Source organism: Pleurodeles waltl, chromosome 4_1, assembly GCF_031143425.1.
Source record: "Pleurodeles waltl isolate 20211129_DDA chromosome 4_1, aPleWal1.hap1.20221129, whole genome shotgun sequence".
Taxonomy (NCBI): Eukaryota; Metazoa; Chordata; class Amphibia; order Caudata; family Salamandridae; genus Pleurodeles; species Pleurodeles waltl.
The window spans coordinates 297,464,122-297,488,667 of NC_090442.1; the positions used below are offsets into that span (position 1 = coordinate 297,464,122).

The window sequence follows — 24,546 nt, forward strand, 5'->3', positions numbered from 1 at the left end:
CTATGGGTGGCAAAAGAAATGCTGCAGCCCATAGGGATCTCCTGGAACCCCAATACCCTGGGTACCTCAGTACCATATACTAGGGGATTATAAGGGTGTTCCAGTAAGCCAATGTAAATTGGTAAAAATGGTCACTAGCCTGTCAGTGACAATTTGGAAAGAAATGAGAGAGCATAACCACTGAGGTTCTGATTAGCAGAGCCTCAGTGAGACAGTTAGTCACTACACAGGTAACACATACAGGCACACTTATGAGCACTGGGGCCCTGGGTTACCAGGGTCCCAGTGACACATACAACTAAAACAACATATATACAGTGAAAAATGGGGGTAACATGCCAGGCAAGATGGTACTTTCCTACAGACCTTCACAGCATCTCGCCCCTGGGAACACTCTGCCACCCCTGGGCACCGCTGACAACCCAGGCTCTCCTCCAATACAGAGCCCACCTCGGAAACACTGCCCACCACGGGCCACGGCTGACAGGGACACTCCCAAAGTGCTCTTGGGAGGCCCATGTAGGCAATGCGCTGCACACGCCAGGTCACCAATGCCAAGGAAGGCGGGAAATATGATAGGTGTCCCTAACAAAGGCTACACTTCAGGAAATGAAGATCCCCTCGGGAACCATAAACTACGTCATGAGTAAGATTTAAATATATACATTTGTATGTGTTTTTCTAAATATATTTGTTTTACCTTTGTTTTGCTCTTCTCATTTAACACTCTCTCTCCTTCACCTACCTCTAAATGTTACCACAACGATTGTCACATTAGTTTTGTACCCAATTCTATCATCTAGGACATTTGTTAGAAACTCTATTCATTGAAATTAACTTCAACTGCCATTAAGTTCCCTTTGTAATTGCAACTCATAAGCATGCGAGGCTCGTGAATTAAGGATCAGGCAGAGAAGATAGAGGACGCCATCAAATGAAAGAGCGCCAGCCAACAAAGAACATCTAATAGTGAATGAAAACGCGAGTTTGTACTGCGTGCTACAGACATAAACTCTATACCGCCAAATAAATATTTAAGACAGGCTAGCAATGTCAAGAAATTAGAGCCCCTGCACTTGGGATGCCTAGTTAAAAGCATTCTTGCAGCCACTGAGTTGCTCCCTGCCCACCTCTACTTTGTGTTTGGGTAGGTTTGTGCTACTGATGAAGAAAGAAGCTGTATTTTTAGGAGTGCAAAAGTATGTCGCTTTGCACAGTCTGAAAGCTTTTTGGACATGGACACAAAATGCATGACAGACACTCGCTGGCATGCCATGAGGAGTGCACCACGTGGTACTTCATCAGTAACAGCTCCTTGCCATCTCTGGCAACTAGTTCCATGCTGAAAAGATCAGCCAGGAACTTTGAACCACTTTATATGTAGGGAGACCTTAGAAGCATGTCGGTAATGGAGAGGCCTCCATTGTAGCACTAGGCCTTTTGGGCTCCATAGGGTGGAACTAATGAGAGTGCAAGAAGCACTCTTTTTTCCAGAGCATCTTCTGCTCAATCAAATCCTGTACTCCTGACTCCCAACAAGTGGGCAGAGCCAAAGTTCCTCCCTAGTGATGATCACATAATGGTCTGGCGACAGCTTCACTGTCAAGCCAGACCATGTAAAGCAGTACCAGTAATTCTGATAGATCGACTGCCTCAGGGGTACATTTTCAGTAACTGATGGATTTTAAGTAATTTGAATTGTCACACTATGTTCCAAAAGTTTGAAGTTGTACGGTTTGAGGTATGAAGATTATATGCAATACTTTGCCGTCAAGCCTGGACTTGGAGCCCACTTTAGAGTTTGGTGGACAGGGTATCAATTTGCAATGATGACAAACTATCCTGTCTGCTGAGCTCTCAGTCTGCCTACCCAATTTTGTGTCAGACAGACCATCAGGTCTACACCAATGGAGTAAAATGTACTGTGTGGTTGCAAAGGGAGTACAGGTTGTCAGAAGTAGGCCATCTGACCATCCACCCTATTTTGAGTATGGTTGGGAGACTTTTTTTTTTTACTGTTCATCACTGCCAGGACTACCCTGGCAGCAAGGGACAGTAAAAATGAACAAGCATTTGCAATACAAACGGTCTCGCGTTTGCTTGAGCTCGAGCAATTAGCATTAAACTCCTAACCAGACTTTTCTTGCCACATAAATTGAAAGTGAAAATAAAACAGTTTCACGTAACTAACTGGACTTTTCTTGCCATATAAACTGAAAAGTAAAAGTTTCACATAAGCAAGCTGACGGCTGCCATCAGTGCAAAGCAGACACACAAACGGAAATAACAGCTCACTCATAGTGAAAACTATCAGCAAAAGTGGAATTATCTACGTAACTGACAAAAGTGCAATTAACTATGTAACAGGGTTGATGTCATGCAAAGTGCTCGACTTCTGCCAAGCTAGATCGCGCTGCGAAAAAAAGAGAAAAAGCTGTCCACAAACCAGACAGAAAACAGCGAGCCTCATATGTTTTCAGTACTTAGTCTCCGCGCTCGAGGAGGGCTAACCACTGGAAAAGGCATGACATATGCATGCCTTCCATTAATGAAAACAAGCAGATTTTAAAAGGCAAGCCCACAAACCAATGAAAGACACTGACGTGACATGGGCGTGGTTTAAAGCCCAAAGAGAGATAACAATATGGAACTGAGCGCTTTGCGCTCGCCCCTAAAAAGTACCCCCCCTCCAACCATGGAAGAAAACTCCAATGGTGTTGTGGCCCTTAATTTTGACTTTTTCAAAGAATAAATTCCCACATTTTATAAATTTTGTAGAAGCTTTCATCACCATTGATGGGCGGACACCTAACTTTTAAATATGTTTGTATGACCGGCCCTGATGCCATAGCGTTCGCTACAGTGCCGGTGGTGTATTCTAAAAGTGGCAGAGCGAGTAAAGGCAGGGTGACAGATGTAATGCCCTCCACCACCCAGACTGCCCTTTATTCTGACTGCTGAACTTTAAATCGGGCCCTTGGTCTGTTAACACGAAGGAGGCAGAAGACCTGGCATAATCTATGCTGAGCAAATTTTCCCTACTCATTCGTTTGACTCCTTCATGATCGCCTAATTTGGAGACTAACAAGAAAAATACTTAATGGTGGTAAAAACATGCAGATCACCAGAAGAGATACAGTAAACATGCTAAGCTTCTTTCTGGTAAATCACCAAGAGGGTAATAATCCTTACGTAAAAGAGTGTGATGCAGTTCATGTAGCTACCATACACATTTCCTTTTCGAAGCCAGGCCCACAGAAAATATCACACTGTGTCTTGGCTCTGGGGGGATGTGCATAAACTCCACTTTCCATATGTGCGAGCTCCATGACAGATTATTTACATATACTTGCATAGTTTCCTGTCCTCATTATACCGCTTGTGTTCTTCGAATCTGCAGGAGAGAGCAAGAGTATGCTTCCAAACCTGGAGACGCGTCCACTCATCCCAACCAAAGGCATCCACAAAGAAAACAAGAATTATAATGAAACATGCAGATAAGTTAAGTATTGAAAATTATCACGATCCAGTTACTCACATCACATCAGACTTAAAATTCAATCTATTTGGATTACATTGTGCAACTGTAGCATTTTATAGCACACGGGTCTTAATGTGTCATTCAGAAGTATTGCAATATAGTTTGACAGATGTACAGATGTAAAAAAAATGTTTACTTTAAAGAGGCGTGGAAATACATCTGCTGGCTGGCCGCGAATCACAAACAAGCGAGAATTCAGTTTCCTCAAATTGGCATCAAGATCTTCAAGGCACTGCAACAGAAATCTGATAAGAAGAAATTTAATGATTTAGAAGACATCGACAATGGTAGAACTTTACTCTAATTGCCGAGATAAAACCGAAAAAAGCACCACATCTATAAAAGTATTATGAGTTCTAATAAACATATTTTATTTGTATGCATAAAAAGTAAATTCATGACACACTGCATACTTGCAATATTTTGATAATACAAAACAAAAAGCAAGATTGGCATGACACAATGTAGATTAATAAGCAAAGGACCAATGTAGCCGTTATAGATTGCGCACAAATAACTCTGATTGACAAAACACTATGCCTGTGATTTTTTTATTTTGAAGTTTTCTTTGTGCTTTTTCAGTTTTACTACAGACATCTGCAGCAGGCCTTGCTGAAGATTTGATGGTTCCTTGTCAATTTTAGTTTCCTGTTTTTTATTGGTGGATTTTCCTCCCTATTTCGTGTTTGACCCTCCCCTGGACCATAGCTTTTTTAACCTCGGTTTTGACTGACTCGGGTGTAGACTTCAAACACTGATGCAATTTTGAAATTTTCATTACCGGTTTAGCACTCTGGGAAGGTACGCCTTGACCTTTAGAGAGTAGTCACGCTCTCTACTTTGCCGCCCCTGACTCACCCCATATCTCACCTCCCACTCCCCTTCTCAATGTTCTTAGGACGTTCACAGGGATGCCAAGAGCAGGACTGCGGCCTTACTGATGATCTGCTTGTTCTCTTTACCCATTTTCCTATCATGAAGCACCTCCATAGGATGCCACACACAGGATGTTGACTTTGTGATGCCCTGGATGTTGTGCTACTACAATGTCCAGTGCCACCCTTACTCCATGGTGGTTGACGCTACTGGATTTTCCAATGCCAGGTTTTTAAACTCCGCCAGTACTGACAAAGCCGACAGCAGAAACCACCCATGTCAACAGTATAAACAACAATGAAAAATTGTTCTATGGTTTCAAGAAGGCCGCATCTTTGACTGACACTGTCCAGTTGTGATTCACATGTAAAGATGCAACACACAATGCGTCACACAATGCAGTGGACATCTTTAAAGTATAGAGAGAAAAGTCTTCATTGCTTGCTATACTTTTAACATGGACGGTTAGGTGCTAGCATAGCCGGCTGCATCGCTCACTCAGCATAGGCAAAGCAAGACCGACTTGTTTTGCGAATCCTTGTTTTGTTTTTCTAATCAAAACAAAACCTTCCCCAAAACATTGTTATGCACTTTGGTCAATATTGGCAAGTATCAAGTAAACTGTGCTAGGTTCAAAGGGTAGAAATTTAGATAAAGGAAAGTGGGTCCCATATTTACTATTCCCTGTTTTAATTCTTGATGCTAAATTTGGCAGGCACACAGAACCACTGAGTTTGTTTAGATATTTGACAGAAAGTGGGGTGTAAAAATGCACAGCTGTCTGAGCTCGTTTAGGTAGTGTACTTCTGATCTTGAATTTGAACCTGGGATCGACTGGCTGTGAAAAGCAAATCATTTTGCTCCATCCGCATTTTCCAACGTCTGCAAACCTCCATTAAGTTTGTAGACCTTTCTTGGTAAGGATTTTTCTTGTGGCCATGGAAGGGGGCTCTGGAAGCACCACAAATGCATGAAGGGCTGTGATGATCTTCAGGATGGAAAACACTTTTTTGCCTGAAGAAAAGATGCATTGACATTTAGCCGTAGAGTCTGCAAGCACAAATTCAGCTCTCTGGACAACATGCATGCTTTTCTGATTTCCAGCCCTAACGTTCATCATCCTTGAAAACCTATACCTAAATCTAATCCTGACCGCAACCATGATACAAACCTTTATTTTAACCAAAACTCTTAAACCATGTGTAATATGCACATGGCACATATGAGGTCCATATCCTAGTCTCACTAACAGTTGGTGCTAGTACAGTCCGGAGCTGTAGAAGAAAGAACATATTTGGATTGTGTACAACACTGGCACTGTCTTATTAATAAATGCAACTTTCCAAATACTAAATACATCGCCCTAACTTTTGAAAATAAAACGCTGGATGCAGGTTGGACAAGGGAGTCACCGAAGTTGCATTTTCAGTTTTAAAACACTATCGCAAAGGTATGCTCAGGCAGTACAGTGTCCATGGTGTGGACAACTGTACATGGTCAGAAAGCATCTCCTATTCCTAAGGCCCATTAGGCCAAGCCCAAAGGTGTCACGTATCTGTCTGGCACAGTCACAGGCTGTTTCCAGCAAATACAGGCGCAAAGGAGGGCAGACAGGGTCAGACTTTAGCCGTCAGGTGACTACAATGTGAATGTCTCCCAAACTCCAAACGGCACACAAAGAGTAGAAGGGGATAATACAGAACAGTTGAAAGAAACTAAAGTATCAGCCACATGCAAGGAATTTTGGACCAGATGTATCAATAAACTTCTTTTTTCACAACCAATACTGAATTTTGCAAACTGATCTATGTACTAATAGGTATCTTTGTAAAATTCTGAATCAGAGTGGGTCACAATGTCACCTACTGCCTTACTATTCATAAGATACGTTGCAAATTGTAATTCACATCAACTGGTGGGCAATCACGGGGCCTGAAAAGGTCAGCGGACCCCCATGTATGTGATTTTTTTTTTATGAAAAAAAGTATTTTGAGAGCAGTTAATTTCCCTTTGAGGAAAAGGGATGATTTGAAAAAAAAACAGAAAACTTTGTATTAAAAGAATATTTTTGTGGAGTTGAGAGTGGTCCTGAAACTCTTTCCATAAATCATAGAGGGGAACCGATTCCCTTTGGCACATGTGTTACAACACCAACTTCCCTTTTGCAAATATGTTACCACCCCAGTTTAAGAGTAGTATTTTATGGGATTATCGCTCAGAAATAGTAGGCAAGGTTTGCTTCTTCCTGTTTCAGAGCTGTTTTGTCTGAAAATAAAACAGTAACTCAGAGAATCATTGGTTAAATGAATTCACTTTGCGCAATGCAGGCACATAAAACAGGCACTGGGCTCTGCGCTGCGCCAGGAAAGCAAATCATGATACAGTGTTCCTTTAGGCATCCCAGGTCAGATGTAAAACAACTCCTGGATTACAACAACAACACTAATTCCATTTTGAGAGCAAACTCCATTCACACCTGAAACAGGATTCCAAGTTGGAAAAACGTTCATGGTGCAAAAATCAGAATTTCGTGCCGTTTGCCAAAACGATTCTTGCCCGTTTTTTTCCGGCTGCACACTAGGATGGGCGCACAATCCGTACTTGGGTGCAATTGGCACGTGGGCAAATACTGCTCTAAGTCCATTTCGGGCAGATATTGAGCTTGTACCCAAAACGAACTTAGTGCCACGGTTGTAATCATGGGCAAGGAGGGCACACAACACCAGTTCTTCTTTTGGGATGAAACAAAGCATGCCACAATCTGCCCATTGTGTAACCAGGGCAAGCAGCTACAGAACAAAATGCCCCATGACCTACATACCGTGTAATAATCCATGAGAGGGTGCTGGTTGTACTAGGAAATTGACTGGCTTCAGAATTCTTTGGTGAGCAGTAATGAGATAGGTGTGCTTGCCAACCGGAACACATCTAATTGTAACTCAAGCAGTGATTTGTTCATTGTAGGATGAGTGTGTCCTGCTTTGAACCTTATGCTTTAGACACAATAACTTCCCAATACGCCTGCTATGATAGTTTTTTGATCCCAGTTTAAGTAATTTTAAAAAACTTTAAAACTTCAATTTAACCACGAAGGTGCTACTCATGTGGGAAACTAGTAAAAATAATTACAAGTGAACATTTAAAGGGGGCATCCAGTGCGGAGGAAAAAAATCAGTTCTCGTTGCCCAGTCCTGCCTCTCTAGCAACCTTCCACAGTAGGGTGGTTTGTCTGATGATGGTTTTGGGATGTAACGTTACATAGTTTACTGGGTAGCCTCTTTCAAGAAGTTGTACTTTAAGTTTCATACAATAAGTCTTAGAAAACTGTCAACCCAAAGGGCAGATAGACATTTTTCTGAAGAGATAACTTAAATAGTAGCTCAACGATATGCTTGTCGGTACTGCAAACTGGTGGGATATCAAACGCACGGTGAAAGGGCAATGTGCAAGCTTGTTCCAAAACCTTTAAATACATAAACCCTCCTATTTCTTTGTAAAAACCAAAGTATAGTACATTGACACGGATGAAACCCAAATTCTTTAGGAAAACTAAAAATAAGTAGGAAAATCTTGTAATCATGGGAACTCTGGTTCACTCATTCTGGTGGGGGGGTCTAAACTTCATTATTGTCTGGCTGTGATGGAACTGAGTGAAAAACTGCACAAACAAAATAATGTAGAAATACAGAAATCGGGTTCATGCATGTAATCCTGATCCCGCCCTGTGATCGGCACTCACATTAAAACATAAACTTAAATGCTGGTTTCCAGCTCAGTGAGGAGACCGGAAGCTGCTGGCAAAAGAATACGTAAATTGGTTGAAATGGCGACTAAATCTGCCTGACCTTACTTCCCAGCAACTGGGATGATGGCCCCAAGCATAATGGATTCTCCAAAACCTGTATTTAAGAACACATGATGATACCTTCTTTGCTGAACAGAGCATCCAGTCTTGAACTGTCACTCAGAAGATTGCACACAGCAGGTTATGGATAAATATGTGTGGCTCCGCTGCATGTATCCTTGGGAGAGCGGGAGGGCCGTGTACCTGGTTAGCCACGTATGCAGCCCTGCCTTGGGAGGAATGAGCTCGGACCCAGCGACCAATGGTAGAGACAGAGACTCGGCGTGCGTGGTAAAGGACTATTTCTGCGTATAGTAGAAGCAGACGCCTGAATGCGTTTATAGGGTCTGTTTTATGAAGCTGGAAACCGGCGAAAAATGATACAGAATTGTTTCCCGGCTGACTCGGAAATTTCAATTTCAATAGTTTTTGGAATAAAGGCTGAATGGGTCTGTGAAAAAAACATGGAAGAAGCAGGTACACCCTCAGATTCTCCAAAACTTCAGGCACCAACAATTATTTTCAAGTTCAGCCCTCACGATCACAGAAGGGTATGGGAGCAAAACAAGTCTTGAAAGGGTACCTAGGCCAATATTCAGAACCCACAGATGCAGAGCGTTTCATCATGTTAAGCGGCTTCAAAATTCTTGTGCATTCATTTTCCCAGAATAAGCGAGGCCCAGTTAGATGAGGGGGATGGTCGGGGCTGGCGGGCGACCGGGTGGCGCTAAGTATTGAAGGAGTGGCTAAGATGGTTAGAATGCATTCCAGAACAAACAGCGTTTCGGGGGACTTTCTAGGTGGTCGGAAGGAGTCCCCGTATCACAGAATTCGGATTCTCTAAATAAGAATCGGCAACCGTACAGATAAGGCCTTTTGAATCAAGGCTGCGTGAATTTTTCTGTTTTTGATGAGGGAAAGTATTTCACGGTTGGGCCGCATAGAAGAACCCCAAGGAGGCCCAGCCACACTGGCTGCTGTTGTCTTGCAGTAGCAGTGGGCACACGGGCTGCAGAGGTATGCCGCCTTTGCTCTCACCAAGGACAACGTGGCCTTTTGTGTCTCTTGCAGTGTCAGGGGACTGAAGTTTCCTTTTATAAAGGGAAGTTTGGTTGTAGGACTCACTCATGAGGCAGCAATGGTCACTTGCTTTTAAGGGGTTTTACAAATAGTAGGCAAAGCAGAGATGAAGGAAAAATGGTGAACCCCGATGGTACATTTATAACGACGTGTTACCCCTTTCCATGTATTCCATCATTAGGTTCCAAGGAACAAATTCCTGGAGCACAAATCATAATTTCGACTACTTACCATGCAAGACCCTTACCACATTATACCTACTGTGAACTTGTGCACGAATAGGGATGAGTATGAAACCTCAGTGTGGACAAAGTACACGTGAAATCAGTGAATGGGCAGATACTGCCCAATTTGCCATTCCACTTTGGGTGCAAATGCGAGTTTGCATCGGAATTGGAATTTGCCCCACGGTCTCTGAGAATGGAGAGGACAGGATGATGTATTTCCTGTCAGCTCGAGCACTGAATAAAGCCTCCTGCACGCCACCACAGCGTGTGAAGAACGGAGGAGTCTTCCTGGAAGGAGTGGCTGGTATTTGAACGTTTAAAAATGAGAGAAGAGAGTTGTAATTAACCTGCTAGGATTCTTGAGACAGAGATTGAGCTTCATAAATGGTGTCAAAGTCTGTGCTTCCTTTATACCACATTTGCATATTTCTATATTATCACTTCGCCTTGTGGATTATTCTATTTTAGCTGCTGTTCCAGTGACATCGCCTACAGTTATGTAGTGTAATGGGGGAAGGAGGTGTGTGTGATGCAAGGAGACATATTGGGGTCCACCCTGGGAGAGGACTGCAGCTATATCACGGGAATAGTGAGTGATGCTAGTGCCTGTAATGGTTACAATGGAAATACTGAGGCATCTGATGCTAGAAAGGGAGGGCAGCGTCCAGTGGGAGGGACTGCTGAGAATCTGAGGAGGAAATGCAGACTGTAGCCAGAGGGTGGTTACATGTCTTGGGAATATGTCAGCAGAATAAAGGGTAGGGGCGAGTGCTGTCTTCCAGTGTGGACACTCAAATACAATTTGTGATGTCTGACTATTCTGAAAGTCTGAGTAAGAAAAATGTAGGAAGTTTTTATGAAATAATTGTATGATCAGTTATAAATTAATTCTTCAGACATTAGTTGGGAAATTACAGTATTGTACTGGATTTTATTTTATGTATACAGCACAAAGAAATATAAAAAAGGAATCCAGTTCCACAGCATAGTAAAATAATAAAACTGTAGGTACACTGATGTCACGTAGAAGCAGGAGAGAGGAAAGGGAAGTCATGGGAGCTGGAAGACATGGGAAGATCATACGATGGGACGAAGGGTACACAGATAAGTTTGAATGAAGGCCGATTATGAGATGTAACTCGGCTGTTTGTTTGAATTTGAAAAACTCACCTACAGACAGCTTCAGTTGTCTCGTGACAGCTGACCACATCACACAACACACACCACAAAAAAATCACACACTCATAAAGGGGCTTTTGGACACAGTGTTTCAGCCACTAGGTACTGTGGTTCAGCTGACTGTAGGCACTGGCTAAGAGGGTTGTCCATTATCGTTAGGATCAGCCCCCATCATTTACCAGATACACACACACACATATATCCCTGTACTGCTCATATTATGTCTTTTCTACTCATTGTTAGCATCCATCCCTACTTGCATATCTGTTGCTTCCCATTCAGCAAATGCACTCAGCCCCCTCACTCCCTGTCTGCCATCTTCAGCCACGCCTACATCAAGGAAGTAGCAAGAAAAGTAAAATACCCCCACACTTGAAATATACCTCTATTCACACAAGCACTCGAAGCAAGCAAACCCTGGCTTAAACCTGAAGCACCCAGGTCGAAGTCAATGGGTGACGCTTTCCTTGTCACCCGGGGAGGGCCTTGAGGCATCTTTGCTGAGTCGAGGAGGTCACACCCATAGGAGCTGTGACCTCCTCAGCACAGCAAAGTTCAGCTCAGGCAGCCAGGAGTCTGCACAAATCGCTCATGTCTCACTCCTGGCTGTCTGAGCTGAAAATGAAGAGTGTCTATCAGGCTGAACAAAGGTCAGCCTGACAGACACTCTCCATGAGGGGCAAAAGGTGGGGGGCCGTGGCCCCTCCACCCTAAAGGACGGGCCGCTATCTGTTACTATCAGGCAACACAATCTCCTGTCTGCTTCCAGCAGAGAGACGAGTGGGGAGCAGAGAGAGAGGTGGGTGGGGGCGGGTTCGGGGTGCAGGGTGGGAGGTCAAACTATAGCTCATTTTATATATGTAGTCTTTTAAGAGTGTGTGTGTATGTATATATATATATATATATATATATATATATATATATATAAACACACACCTGTATAGGCACACCTTCACAAAGCTACGCAAAAAAGGGGACAGGCCAGATATAAAAGTGAGAGTAAAGTCTTTAGTCCTTCTTTTATGTCTGACCTGTCCCGGTTTTAGCTCCTCAAGACCTGGACACCCTATTGTTAGGTGACTAATGTACACTGTGATGTCTCTGAGTCTTAGAATACAACACCGCCTTCTTTATTCCCGAGCCCTTTCTGAGGTCAGGTCACAAAGTCACACGAGGTCACCCCACCCCCTCTCATTACTCGCACGCTGTGCTCGTGACAAACTCGAGGTCATTGCAGGCCGCTCGCTCACTCCCGCTGCAGCCACAGTCAAGCGGCAGGTGCTGCAATGCCCCGGCTCTAGGGCGTTCTGTTCATTGACCTCAGAAAGGTGAAAGGCTGAGTCAGTTCAGTCAGACTCGCGTGCAGGTCTACACTGCCGGAGCTTTACCTTGCTGAGCTGTCACCGCGGTCCGATAACACAAGTGCCACCCGCTGGTGTGAACGCGGGAGGACCGAAGTGCCGCAGATCACAACACCAAGCTCAAGTGCACTTTCAAAACCCATGTTTTCATTTGTGTGTGCTAGGGAACTTTTTTTGGCGAGTGTTCTTGTTCTTTTGTTTAATAGTAAAGGCAACACTATGAAAGAAACATTTAATTAAAAAAATACCATGGCCTTTGTATGAACTGAAAAAAAAACTAAAGCGCTGAATCACACCATAAAACCTTACTCCTTTGTATGCAGTGTCTGCCTGTATACACACTCAGTGCTAAGGGTTAGAGCTGAAAGCACAGTAAGAGCCATCGGGTCTAGGTATGCATGTACAAATCACTGGAGCGCCGTCTGCGACTTAATAAGGAATTGACAAGGCGCCGCCACATCCTACACGTCAACAACTTATGTATTTGGCAGTTCAATATATGGATATAGACTGGAAGTCGCATCCCATCTGAAATATGAGGAACTGAGTTGTAGGAGTGACAAGAGATTGTAATGAGATCGATGACTAACTGGGATTTACAAGGGGAAGGTTGGAGGGAAAATGTTTTACATTTACTAGTCATTGTAGATTCTTTCCTGATAAAGCCGAATGAGGTGTAAACACAAAGGTGACCTTTGGTATTACCGCGGACTGCAAATCTAAGGATTAGTTTTATGTAGGGTTTCTGGTTTTCATTTCAAACCAATTTTAACTGATGACATCTCATCAAAGTGGCAATTGGCTTTTCAGTGGAAATCGTAAAACACTGAATTTTGTTGTACATATATTGCTCTGGTGCCCATTGTTAAAACAGTATATGTGCACCCCCTGTCTCTAAGCTCTTTTCTGTGATGGATGCTACAAGGCACATTCTTGGGCCATCATTAAATAAATATGTACTTATACTGTCACCAAGGTCCGTGAGCCTACAGAACCCACTTCCAGCTTCTTCTAACTTCTTGTCCCTACAATTTTTGGGATGGGAGCATGGTATACCACATCTAGTGTCAGCTGGATGTTCTCGGCATTCCATTGTCATACACATTTGTTAATACTGCCTGCTCTGAGCCTTGCCTTTCCTGATCAGACTTAGGGGAGAAAAGCCTGTTGAGAAATGATTATGAATACCATTGACTATAAGGCATTCGATAGCAGAAAATGATGCTGCTGTATGATAAAAACAGCATTAGTCATCTGGCTGTTTAGGTCACACTGCGAATGTAGTCCACTTGCGCAACATAGGCCCAGATCAGGCAGTTTTAACAAATCTGTATTCCTTTCTTGGGGCCTGCATACAGTTTAGCGGATGGGTTACGCTCTCACAAACATTACGGATATCCAGTCCACCTTATTACAAGTACATTATGTGCTATGGCACAAGAAATAAGGGGACTGAATACCGTCTTGTTTGTGATGAAATACCCACCCCTCAAACTCGAAACTGGGCCCTTTTATCCTGAGAAAAAGAACAGGACTACTTAACACTGGTTTACAATACTGGAACACAGACTACCTCACAAAATATACATCATGTCCTAAGTAAAAATCTCCTCTTTCAGGCAACCACTGCCAGTAGACTAAGGTAAATAGAAGCAGGGTTGAGCGCTAAATGCCTACCAATAATCTTCTATCTGCTGCAATCAACTCTTATTGAATCCAAGTTTATGTCCAACCGTACACATCTTTATCATGCCCTGCTGGGAAGAGGAGTGAGTACTGGAAAACAAAATAGGCAAGTAGGTAAGAGAAATTAAGAAATGTTGCATGCAAGAGCAAATTCAAGGAGGGGGTAGAAGAAGAGCCGAGGAGCAGGAAAGAAGAATTGACAACGGTAACAAGCTCTCTACAAGCACTGGAAAAAACTGTTGCGGTGAGCTTGTATGGCTCAAAAAATGGAAACACTAATGACAACTATTTTCTAATAGTTTTAAAAACACTGAAAAAAACACAAGGTTTCATGAAAAACAGAAACTGAAAATAGGAAAACGCAGTTATATACAACTATTCCATCTCAAAACAATGGGTTGAAACAAAGATAGCAACTTATTAGATAATACTTACAAGACAAATAAGCAATCACTCAAAGGGGTCTAAGAAGCAACAGTATGGTGTGTTCATATTCGTTGGCATTTATCTTCCAGCTCACACAAGTAGCACACAGTCCAATCAGTCTTTTCAGAGGGCGCTGTGGTGAACAAAAATCACAATGCAGCGAACAACTAGCGCTTATAAGTGCTTATGAATCAGCACACACTGTTTCTGGATCACTCTCTGTGGTATTTTGTTGAAGCCACACTGGTGAATGACTATTACCTACCAGGTGTGCCTCCATAGTACATGATCTTTGTTTATGAGCGTGCTGGGTACGCACAGCGTACCCACATATCTCTGTCTCACTAGAAATCACAGAAGTGCCTAATAACCAAAGGAGGGCTACACAACCATCAACATATTAGATGTGGATCTGGCACCAAGATCAAAGGCTGAGAAGACATCATCTTTCCGTTCCTATCCGTTCCAATCCTGGCCTACCTGAATGTCTAAGATGTGTGATCTTGGGACGTTAGCACACACTATTTCAAGGCGAAAGTCAGTGTGGTTGGATTCAAATCACACTGTTCTGTTCCAGTCACACCGCACAGGCTCTTCTGTAGATCAGAATCTTTTCTCATGTGTGCTTAGATTGAAGCAGTCTCCTTAAACTCCCATGTGTTACCAGATATCATGCAGAGTACAGGGACTAAAGAGAAATCATAAAACCACCCATATTTGAGAGGCGTCTCTAGAAGCATGGCTAATCGATGGGAAGCCTTCAGTTTTAGGTCTAATCCTGGCTCACCAGTTTACCTAAAATATGGGATCTTAGTCAATTTCCTTCATATTCTAATGTACCAGATTCTTAATAGACCTAGGCCGTTTGCCATGCTCCAGCAGGGCCTGATTTCACTTTTTTCTATTTTTATGCAAACAGTATGTTAAGATAATACACAGAGACAAAGTAGTATGTTCAAGATAGTTTATTCCAACAACAGCAGACACAGCCTTCCAGCTTCTTATCCCAGCTGCTGCCCATTGACCATGGTACCCTTGGAAAAACACTAGGCAGAACACCAACACAGTGATATTCCAAAAGCCAGACATGACACATTATATATGCATAAGTTTATCACACTGAATCTAGACCTATTTGTATTGTCAAGAGTCATTTTAATTCCAGTACTTCTCTGCTGCAGTAATAATGGGGAAAAAACTACAAGTACCGAAATGCAAAAACGAAAACAGGACCTCTCACATTCCACATGCAACAACTTGATTTGTGCTGGGAACAAGCACAGCATGGACATCACCGGTGCAAGCTTTCATGGGGAGCTTATAGCAGGCACAGAGCTTACAGCAGTAGAGCCTGCTTTCGATAAAGACAATAGTGACAGCAAAGCAGTTGAACTGCAAGCCTCCTTTGCATACTGAGTTGGTTTATCACATTCTATAAGAGCAGAGTGTTCACTTACATGGAAACCAAGGATATTTTGTTTTAGGGCCTGCTGGTGTGCAAACCTTAACTATTTCTCAGACCTACAGGATGTAGTCCACATTCAGGAAGTAATTTTCCTAATTACTGGGAAGTCTTCACTGTATGCCCTCTCTACTTTGTGTGGCCTTTTAGAGTGTGTTCCCATTTGTATTTCCACCTGTCAACGTTTATGTATTTGTAATTTGGTGCATAGCAATTAGCTTTGTGTGTATTAAAGACATTTTGCTTTTTACAGAAAAACACTGATTGGACACTGATTTATTGAGTATTATTTTTGTATTTAAATTTCTGAATCTCTACCCTGCAGCATTTCCATAAGTAAGTCTTAGGCTGCCCTGCCTTGCCTCCCCAAGTCAAGAGCCAAAAGAGGAACTTGGTGCCTAGTTTGGGGGTTGGTGTGAAGTCCCATAAACGCAGCATCTGTCTGAACTCCACAATACAAGTAGTTTCTTTATTCACACATGATGACAAGTTCAGAAAACATCAGGTTCAGCTGCAGGATGCAAGAATGCGTCTGCAGGATACTCCACCACTGAGTGACAGTGCAACATTCCATGCAACATCATTCCCTTGGTGGTGCATGAGAAGCAAAACAAGACACAATACACCTCTCTTATTTGGCAACACAACAAGTAAGTTTGCAAAATGAGGATAACCAGACGCTCAAACGTACATGACACACCTAGATCATGCTAAAAATTAAAGAACCAACAGAAACATGCAACATGATATACACAAGACAAAGCATGTTTCCATCAGCCTCCATGTAGGACCGCAGCACAGTGCTCACAGCTACCTAACTGGGCAGAAACCCAGCAGTCAACTGAAACACAGAAATGGGTATCTTTCAACCCCCACTCAGTCCAGAACAGAGCATCTTGTGAATAGCATAACGGGTGTCTTTCAACTCACTCTCTAGCAATATGCAAAGGTTGTTTTCAGATCCTAACCCACGCAATATGAAATGGGTTTCTTTAAACACTCACTCTAGCAATATACAAACGGTGTTATCCAGCCCTCACTCAGGTAATAGGAAATGAGTGTCTTTCAACCCTCACTATTCGCTGGGCCTCTTGTGACTACCACATTGGGTATGTTTTAACCCTTACTTATTCCATAACAGGGCATATAGTGAAATTCACAATGGGTCACTTCCAACATCACTTACCCTATGCCAACAAGACTTCTAAATCGTAAACACAACTACACACCTGCAGTCTGCCAAAATACTCACACCATGTACAGTGCACATCTGTGCACCTTCCATTCAGCTCAACTACACAAACAAAATAACACTTCTTTGCACACCATGGACAGAAATTAGATAAATACTGTACTACAACCTAAACTTTGCTGCTGCAACATACTTCAGGACAGTCAATTGAAACAATTGCTAAACAAAGCTAACCAGAGAGCTTCAAACTCAAAAATTGTTTTTTATAACTGTACCAGAACTGTTGTTGAAAATCACAATTTCACTAAGATTTAGTTGTACAACAAAACACCTGATTTAAACTGCTGCATCTCTCCAAGCATCCTTTGCCTAGCAGTAGGAGTCTAAAGTGTGTGAAAAAAAACAAATGTTGCTAGCCGATTTGCTCCACACCATAAATGTCTTTAAGAACGCTTGCAAAAACATGTTTTAATTAAAAGCTCCTGGTAAAGAACGAATTAGACCAACACTTCAGTCTCAACATACAATTCATAGGCCGAGTAACAAAATCGCTTTATCTTTACATGCAGAAGGCTCGACAGTGAACTTGACATTTAGACCCTCTTTTATTTTTTGCCACCTGTCAAATCAATGTTTGAACACAAATCCAGAGTCTCTCATCCATCGAACTTTGGGGGACAGCTGACTGGAGGGTGGTCTGTCCCCCAGGGGCATTGGGAATTAGGAGCAGTCTAGATAATCTGCGCACCTTGGACTTCATCCGTTAAAGGATGCAGCCCAATAGATATGTAGCTGCCATTTTGGTTAGCAGTTTCAGAAATATTTTACCTTTTCTGCACCGAGTTATTCTCCAGTGTTTTAGTTGATCAGCAGTGTTGTTTGGTGACAAAACTCTTTGGTGCGGCAGTATATACTTTGTGGCCCAACACAAGTAGCGTTACCACTTTGCACCGTGGTAGTCTCTGTTCAGAAGCTATGTCGGAAGAGAAGCTTCAGGAGGTGTTCCAGCTGTTGAAGGAAGCAAGGAGTCTGGATTTTTTGGTGGGCGTTGGTGCGGCCCTTCTGCCAATCTGTCTGGCACAGCAGGCTACTAGTGGTGTAGCAGCCGCTATATTTGCCTGCTCCCCTCCACAGCCCAAGCATCACTGAGGATACACAGGTGAGTAGGAGGGGCTGAACGCGTGTGCACTGCACGGCCCCTGTAGTAGCATTGAGCAGGAGCGGGGCACGGGGAGCCGCAGGAAATAAGAAGCGATGTGGGAGGGATGGGAATTAGAGGATAGGGCCGATCAGGACCAGCGGGCCAGGGCAGGAACAACTCTTTAAAAGGAATAGGCAATGTCTATAAAGCTGCAAAGGGCACCATGAAGTGTGGCAATATGACAAGGGGGCGGGAGGTTTCACAAGAAAGGCAGGAAGCAGCTCTGCTTGCGGAGGAGCAAGAAAGGGGACAGGTGAGTGCCCCAGTGATACTGAGACCAGAAGGGGTGCAGGTACAACCACCTGCAATGGGACAATTATTACTGGAGGCAGTCAAGGAGCATGATGACTGGGCCCGCTTGGGTTGGGGACTAAGGTTGATGACAATGATGCACGGTAATCAGGCACTGGGCAGGAAGATCAGGACCAGCTGGAAGGGCGCGGGTCACTTGGATGGGGTGGATTTAGGGGGGTTGGAATGGTTATATCGAATGCCAAAAGGAGTACCTGAGGCCTAGCAGAGGGGGTACATCGGGGGGGGCTGGGTGCCAGACGAGTTACAGAAGGAGGGAGGTCAATGTTTTGGGACCCCCATTTGATCTGGAGGCCAAAAGGGGTGCAATTTCAGCCATTGTTGCCGACATGCTTAAACTGAGTGATTCGGACAAGTTGGGAGTGGAGGAAGCTGGGACAGCTGTCCGTCGTAAGAAGATCTATGCCAACAAGGCGAGGGGGCAACAGGAGGGAGGGGACATTACTCTAAGAGGCCAAGAAGGCAGTCTTAAGAGACAGTTAGGGCATGACGGGGTATCAGGGCACTGCACATTGTGCCTGCCCTTTCCTTCACAGGTTTTCTCAGCAAGACATCTTGGAGACCTGGGAGAGCTTAGTACAGCCCGCACACCCTAGGACGAAGGGAAGGCATGGCCTAGTACGTCTAGCCAGACTGCATCATGGGACCTGGCTAAACACGGCACTTGATGGCCTCGCCTCGGAGAGCGAAGAAGTAGAGCAGGACATTGTTGACAAGAGGACCGTATGGGACACGACGGCCCCATTCGCCAGAGCACCGGAGAGGGTTTGGTATGGCTCCTTAGTTCATAGTTGTTTGCAGCCAGAAAGGTGGGCGGCAAAAAAGGTGTGGTCCGGAGGCTATGGAGCCTGGTTTGGAAATGGACGATTGGCAAGGCATGGAGCTATATTACAGTGAGAGCACCCTAGAGGGTGAGATTGTGGATGATGAACAGCCAGGGGAAGACAAGCGGGATAGGGGGCAGCCTAATACCATGTCTAGTGATATTTTGCAGGTGCACCAGATGTTCCAGTCGGAGAAAAGGCCAGAGGTCCGACAACGTTGTCTACTGGCAAGGCGTTAAGCTTCGGAGTGGGCACAAACCTTACGGCCCCGTAAGACTGCCATACAGCATGTACGTTTTGCCCTGGTGATGGTGTTAACGGGTATTGATGCAGGTTGTGGGTTGGACCAGAAGGGGGCGAGATTACAGAAGAGTAGGTATGTTAGAGACATGGGGGTGGAGACGGAAGCTGACACTGATGCAAAAATCAGAGAACGACTGCAGTGCCCAAATGGTAGAGGACAGGAAGGGTTCCAGGGCACCCAAAGACCAGGGTATGGTGGCTAAGAGGGGGGTTGCGTGTGGACAAAACTAGGGAAAAGAGGAAAGGGGACAAATTAGAGTGCAAGAAGAGTAATGAGATTAAGATATGTAAACTCCTGTGTATGGGGGTTACTAAGCCACTGGGGACACATATAAATTTGTCGACTAAGAAGAAAATTTGAAACGGTGAGTATGTGGAAATGTTTAAGCTCCTCCACAGGGAACTTTGAGCCAAAGAAGGTTCGAATGAGGGGGAGTATAAATGGGCAAAGCGCCCAAAGATTACGATTGAAAACTGGACAGCAGTGTTTTTGATTAACACCAGTGTTTACTGTAAGAATTATTCAGAAGGAAGTGTGGCATTATTTAAATATATTGGCGCTATCCTAAAGGCACAGATATCATTTGGGAGTAATGCCTGGGCACAGCATGACGACGAGGTCAGGGCGTGGATGGGTTGGGACCGTGAAGCAAAATGGGGGGAGTCTGATACAGGTTTATGGCAGGAGACCTTGGTCCCTGCCAAATTTGGGTAGACCATTTTTACAGCCATTGGTTTACCCACAGTGTATCAGCCCTTTCAGGCCCGTCCCACATGAGGAGGGGTGGGAGCTACAGTTAAAAGCCATGGCAGTATGCAAGGGGCATGCTGGGATTTCAATAAAAGCTTGTGCACAAGGCAGTATTGTCGGTTCGGACATAAGTGCTCGAAGAGCACAGGGAAACATGCGTTGGTCCAATATTACAGAGGCACAGGCAGGACATCGGTAAGTCAGTAAGGGGAAAAATTCACAATGGCAACAGAACTCAGGGGACACGGGACAGGAACAGGGGGAGTAGAGGGACACATAGATCTAACAGTAAAGGCTCATGCGCTGGTTCAAGTAGACAGGCTCACATTCTGGTTGGGCACTTACCCTAATAGGGAAGACGCCTTCATTTTACAAGAGGGTTTTACATGGGGATTTAAGTTGGGGTCTGAAGGTCCTCAGGTGCGACGTTGGGCAGTGAATTTGAGATCAGTGAAAAGCCACCTACAGGTGGTAAGGGCCAAGTTGCGTATAGAGGTAAGCTAAGTGAGAATGGCTGGTCCTTTTGCGGAATGGCAAATGGACAACTTGATTGTGTCACCGATCAGGGTGATGCCCAAAAAGGAAAAGGGACAGTTCAGAATAATTAAACATTTGTCCTGGCCGGAGAGTCAGTCTATCAATGACTTTATCAGGGAGGACATAGCCTCAGTATCCTATTCCTCGGTTGATGTGGCTATGACCATCGTGGAACAAGCGGGGACAGGCTCAGACAAGGTTAAAATGTGACATCAAATCCACATTCAGACCATTACCAGTGCACCCAATGATTTTCAGTTACTAGGAATTCAATTTGAAGGACAATGGTATGTTGACAAAGCACTCCTGACAGGATGCTCTATCTTATGCGCTCTGTTTGAGCATTTCAGCACTTTCCTACAATGGCTTTTCACACGGGTAATGGGGCACAAAGGTATAACACACTACTTGGATGATTTTTTCGCTGGAACTTGCTCCAGCTCAGTGGACTGCAGGGTTTGCTGGTAAGTTTTCAGGAGCTCATGAAGGATGTTGGGGTCCTTTTGGTAATGGGAAAAACGGTGGGAACTGTGACATGCATTTCCTTATTGGAGACTGAATTGCATTCAGATGCGATGGTGGATAACTTGCCGGAGGAGAAAAAATTGGGGATGCAGGTGATGCTGGACACAATGTTGACAAAACAGAAAGTCACGTTAAGGGAAATACTTGAGGCACTTGAATTTTGCATGCCGGGTTGTGAGGGTGGGTAGGACTTTCTGCAGAAGATTGGGGTTGGCACTGACAGGATCTTCTCTACCACATCACTATGTTGTCAGCAGGGGTGAAGGAGGAAGCTGGTCTACAAAAAGAATCTGTTCTAACTTCATGAAGCACATACACAAAACAGCTTCCTGAAGCATTGGCAACTAACAATTCCTTGTCACTATGCCTTCCCATCTCACTGGCTACAAACAGCAGTAGAGCAGCTGGCAACCATGTATTCCTGGACAGATTTAGAGACAGTAAGTTAACACACAGCTCCTAAACTATACTTTCACCAGGAAGACAAACGCCTATCCCTTCCTTGGTTCTCTGCAACAGGTATTCCACCCCTTGCCTTTTCACTTTTCGTGCTTCGGGGTTTCCTTGGCATCGTAAATAGGAAGCAAATGTAAATGTTTCTTTTATTTTCTCTTTTTCAGCCACTCCTCACCATGAGGCGATGTTGAAGACACTAGTGGCAAAGTACGTCCAAAGGCTTTTTTCTTTGCCAACTGGCTGCTGCTTTACCAGGAGGCTGTCTGATGTTGAAGACACTGGTAGGGCATCTAAATCACTCTTCTTTCACATGGACAAATTCTTTGATCTCATCACCATGTTTTGAAGTACAATTATTGCACCAATCAGTCGGGACTCCACAGTAGAACAGGTAATTCCTTTATTGAAACACCATGTTAAGTTCAGGAAACATCAGGTTCAGCTAAAGGATACAAGAGTGTGTCTACAGAATGCCCCACCAACAGCATGGAACTTCCCTACTCAGAACATGTAGTATCATACTCATGGTGGTGCGAAGTCACAGAGAACAAAAAAAGCAAGACACAATAGGGGTCCACAGCACTGGGGCTGATGACGCCAGAACTGAAAGACGCCAGTTGTTACAACTGGGGCCCAGTAACACATATATATGTCTCCAATTCCACAAGTCTGTGAACTAAATATAGTCTACGCAGAAAAAAGTCCAGGAATTGTTGTACCTATGTCTTCAGGGGGAGTACACTAAAATCATGGGAGGTAACTTAAGTGAAGCTACCATTAGGAACAATGGGAGCTTAGCACTGGTGATAGAGAGATACTGGTATAGACTGTCACTGAAATTGTCCAGAGTAATGGGCACCATTGCAATATGACTAACATCAGTACTGGTTGTCATGGTAGCACTTGAGTACTGGCAAAGAAGAATAACTTTTTTTTTTTTTTTTAGCTTTGCAGCATCTGAAACTTAAGGGTATACTGCAATAGTGGTATTGACATTCAGTTACACTAGAAATCTTCTTCCTCAAATAGTGTGGGAAAGCTCAAATGCTTTAAACGAATCTTGGACGCTAGATGATTAAATAAATGGACCAGACATTAAAAAGTCCAATCAGCTTTTTCCCTCTGAAACAGAATGACAGGCTTACTTAACATTCCATGGTTTAATCTTGAACAACATGGCAATTCGGCTGCACTGACATTTTAGCTCATCTTCTCTGGGTTCACAACCTTTTAAAGGAGGTTTCTTACAGCTTACACCTTTACCATTCCATTTATTCCCCTCTGCATCCTTCCTTATTTCTCCTTTTCAATTAGTCGTACTATTTAGGTCGTTTTTTCAGGTACTTTCTTCTTCAAAATTGCAGTGTTCATTTCCTAAAGTCTCAAAGTGTGACAGGTGACTGCTGTGCTATGAGCCGGCACTCCAATGAGGAACTCCTAGAATAAAAGTCCACCACTCTTCTGTCCCACTGCTCTGCTTGGAGGTCTGCCAGCTTACACGCAATATGAATGGTAATCGCGGGAACTTGTCTGACCTTTTGTTCTGGGTAGGAATCCTCAAAATGTTTTCTTTCAATATAATCATATCCTTGCATCATAACCAACTTAAACATTATTAAGGATACAATTTGCACAAACACTGCTTTTTAAGATAAACAAATTTAATATTACTTTTCATTGTTGATACATTTATTATTGTTCGTTTTCCATTATTTTTCAATGTGACTTTTCTTTCTATTCATTTTCAGTGGAGTCGTTTTTTTCAATATTTTGATTTTCTATAGGATTTTTCTGGTGTGCTTATTATCACCTCTTATTTCGAGTGTACGGTCATGCACCACTGATGTTAAATGATTATGTTTCTCTTTTCTCATAACGGTTGAAATACTGTAAAATGTGTATTTTTTTTTTTCTTTCTCCTTATATTGTTGTGTAGCTTGAAGTTCTTTGTTACAGCATTCTTGTAATAGTTAAAGAAGGATAACACCTGTACACATATCTGAGGATTCACTGCAGTGTAGCTCAGACCAAGCTTTAAAGATGGGTCAACGTTTGTCTCACTAAAGCCTCTACACCCCGTGGGCTACAGAGCACCCACAAACAGCACTCTTCAAAGAAAAGAGGTGCAACATTGCGAGGCGTAACGTAATGGATCAATGAGATCACACTAATATTCTACTAAAAACAATCTTAAAATAGTACTGAATAACTACATAGGAATAAAATTGGACGGGGTTGGAGGGTGGAGATGGAGTCATGTAGGAGTGGGTGGACTTTAAAATGTTCACTCACACGGTTGTTAATTTCCTGAATATTGGTGTGATCCAAGAAATATGTACCAAAACAATCAGTATAAGTTACAGCCTTATAGCCCGCTGCGGGCGGCTATACCAGTTGTTAAATGCCCTGAGCCCGATGTAACATGCCCAAGACACAGGTGAGAGCCTATAACAAGTGAGAGAACCTTTAACACTCACTAAAACCCGAGGCGGAAGTGCTATAACTCTTAGACCATTCTACCCACAGTGGACAGAATGTTCTAAATAAAAATGGGAGAAATCAGGATACATGCATTAGAATGTTAGCGGGCAGGCTATACCAGCCATTCTGGCCCTGAACCACTACATTGTCTTCAGTGAAGTTCTGAACATTCCGATATTCTAAGTTCAATTACCCACATCAACATAACTAGATCGAAATCAGCTGATGTGTTCCGCAGGAATACTGAGAACTAGAAGAAAAGCTGGATATCTTTCTGTAAGT

The 24,546-nt window shown here is 43.5% G+C and overlaps 1 protein-coding gene across 1 annotated transcript in view; it reads right to left on the minus strand.

The window, feature by feature from the left end:
• Window positions 1–24,546, minus strand: part of CRY1 (cryptochrome circadian regulator 1) — a 184,367-nt gene that overhangs the window by 129,029 nt on the left and 30,792 nt on the right. Inside the window, exon 2 of the mRNA XM_069228379.1 lies at window positions 3,678–3,786. Coding sequence (XP_069084480.1) covers window positions 3,678–3,786 — 109 coding nt within the window. The remainder of the gene's footprint in view (window positions 1–3,677; window positions 3,787–24,546) is intronic.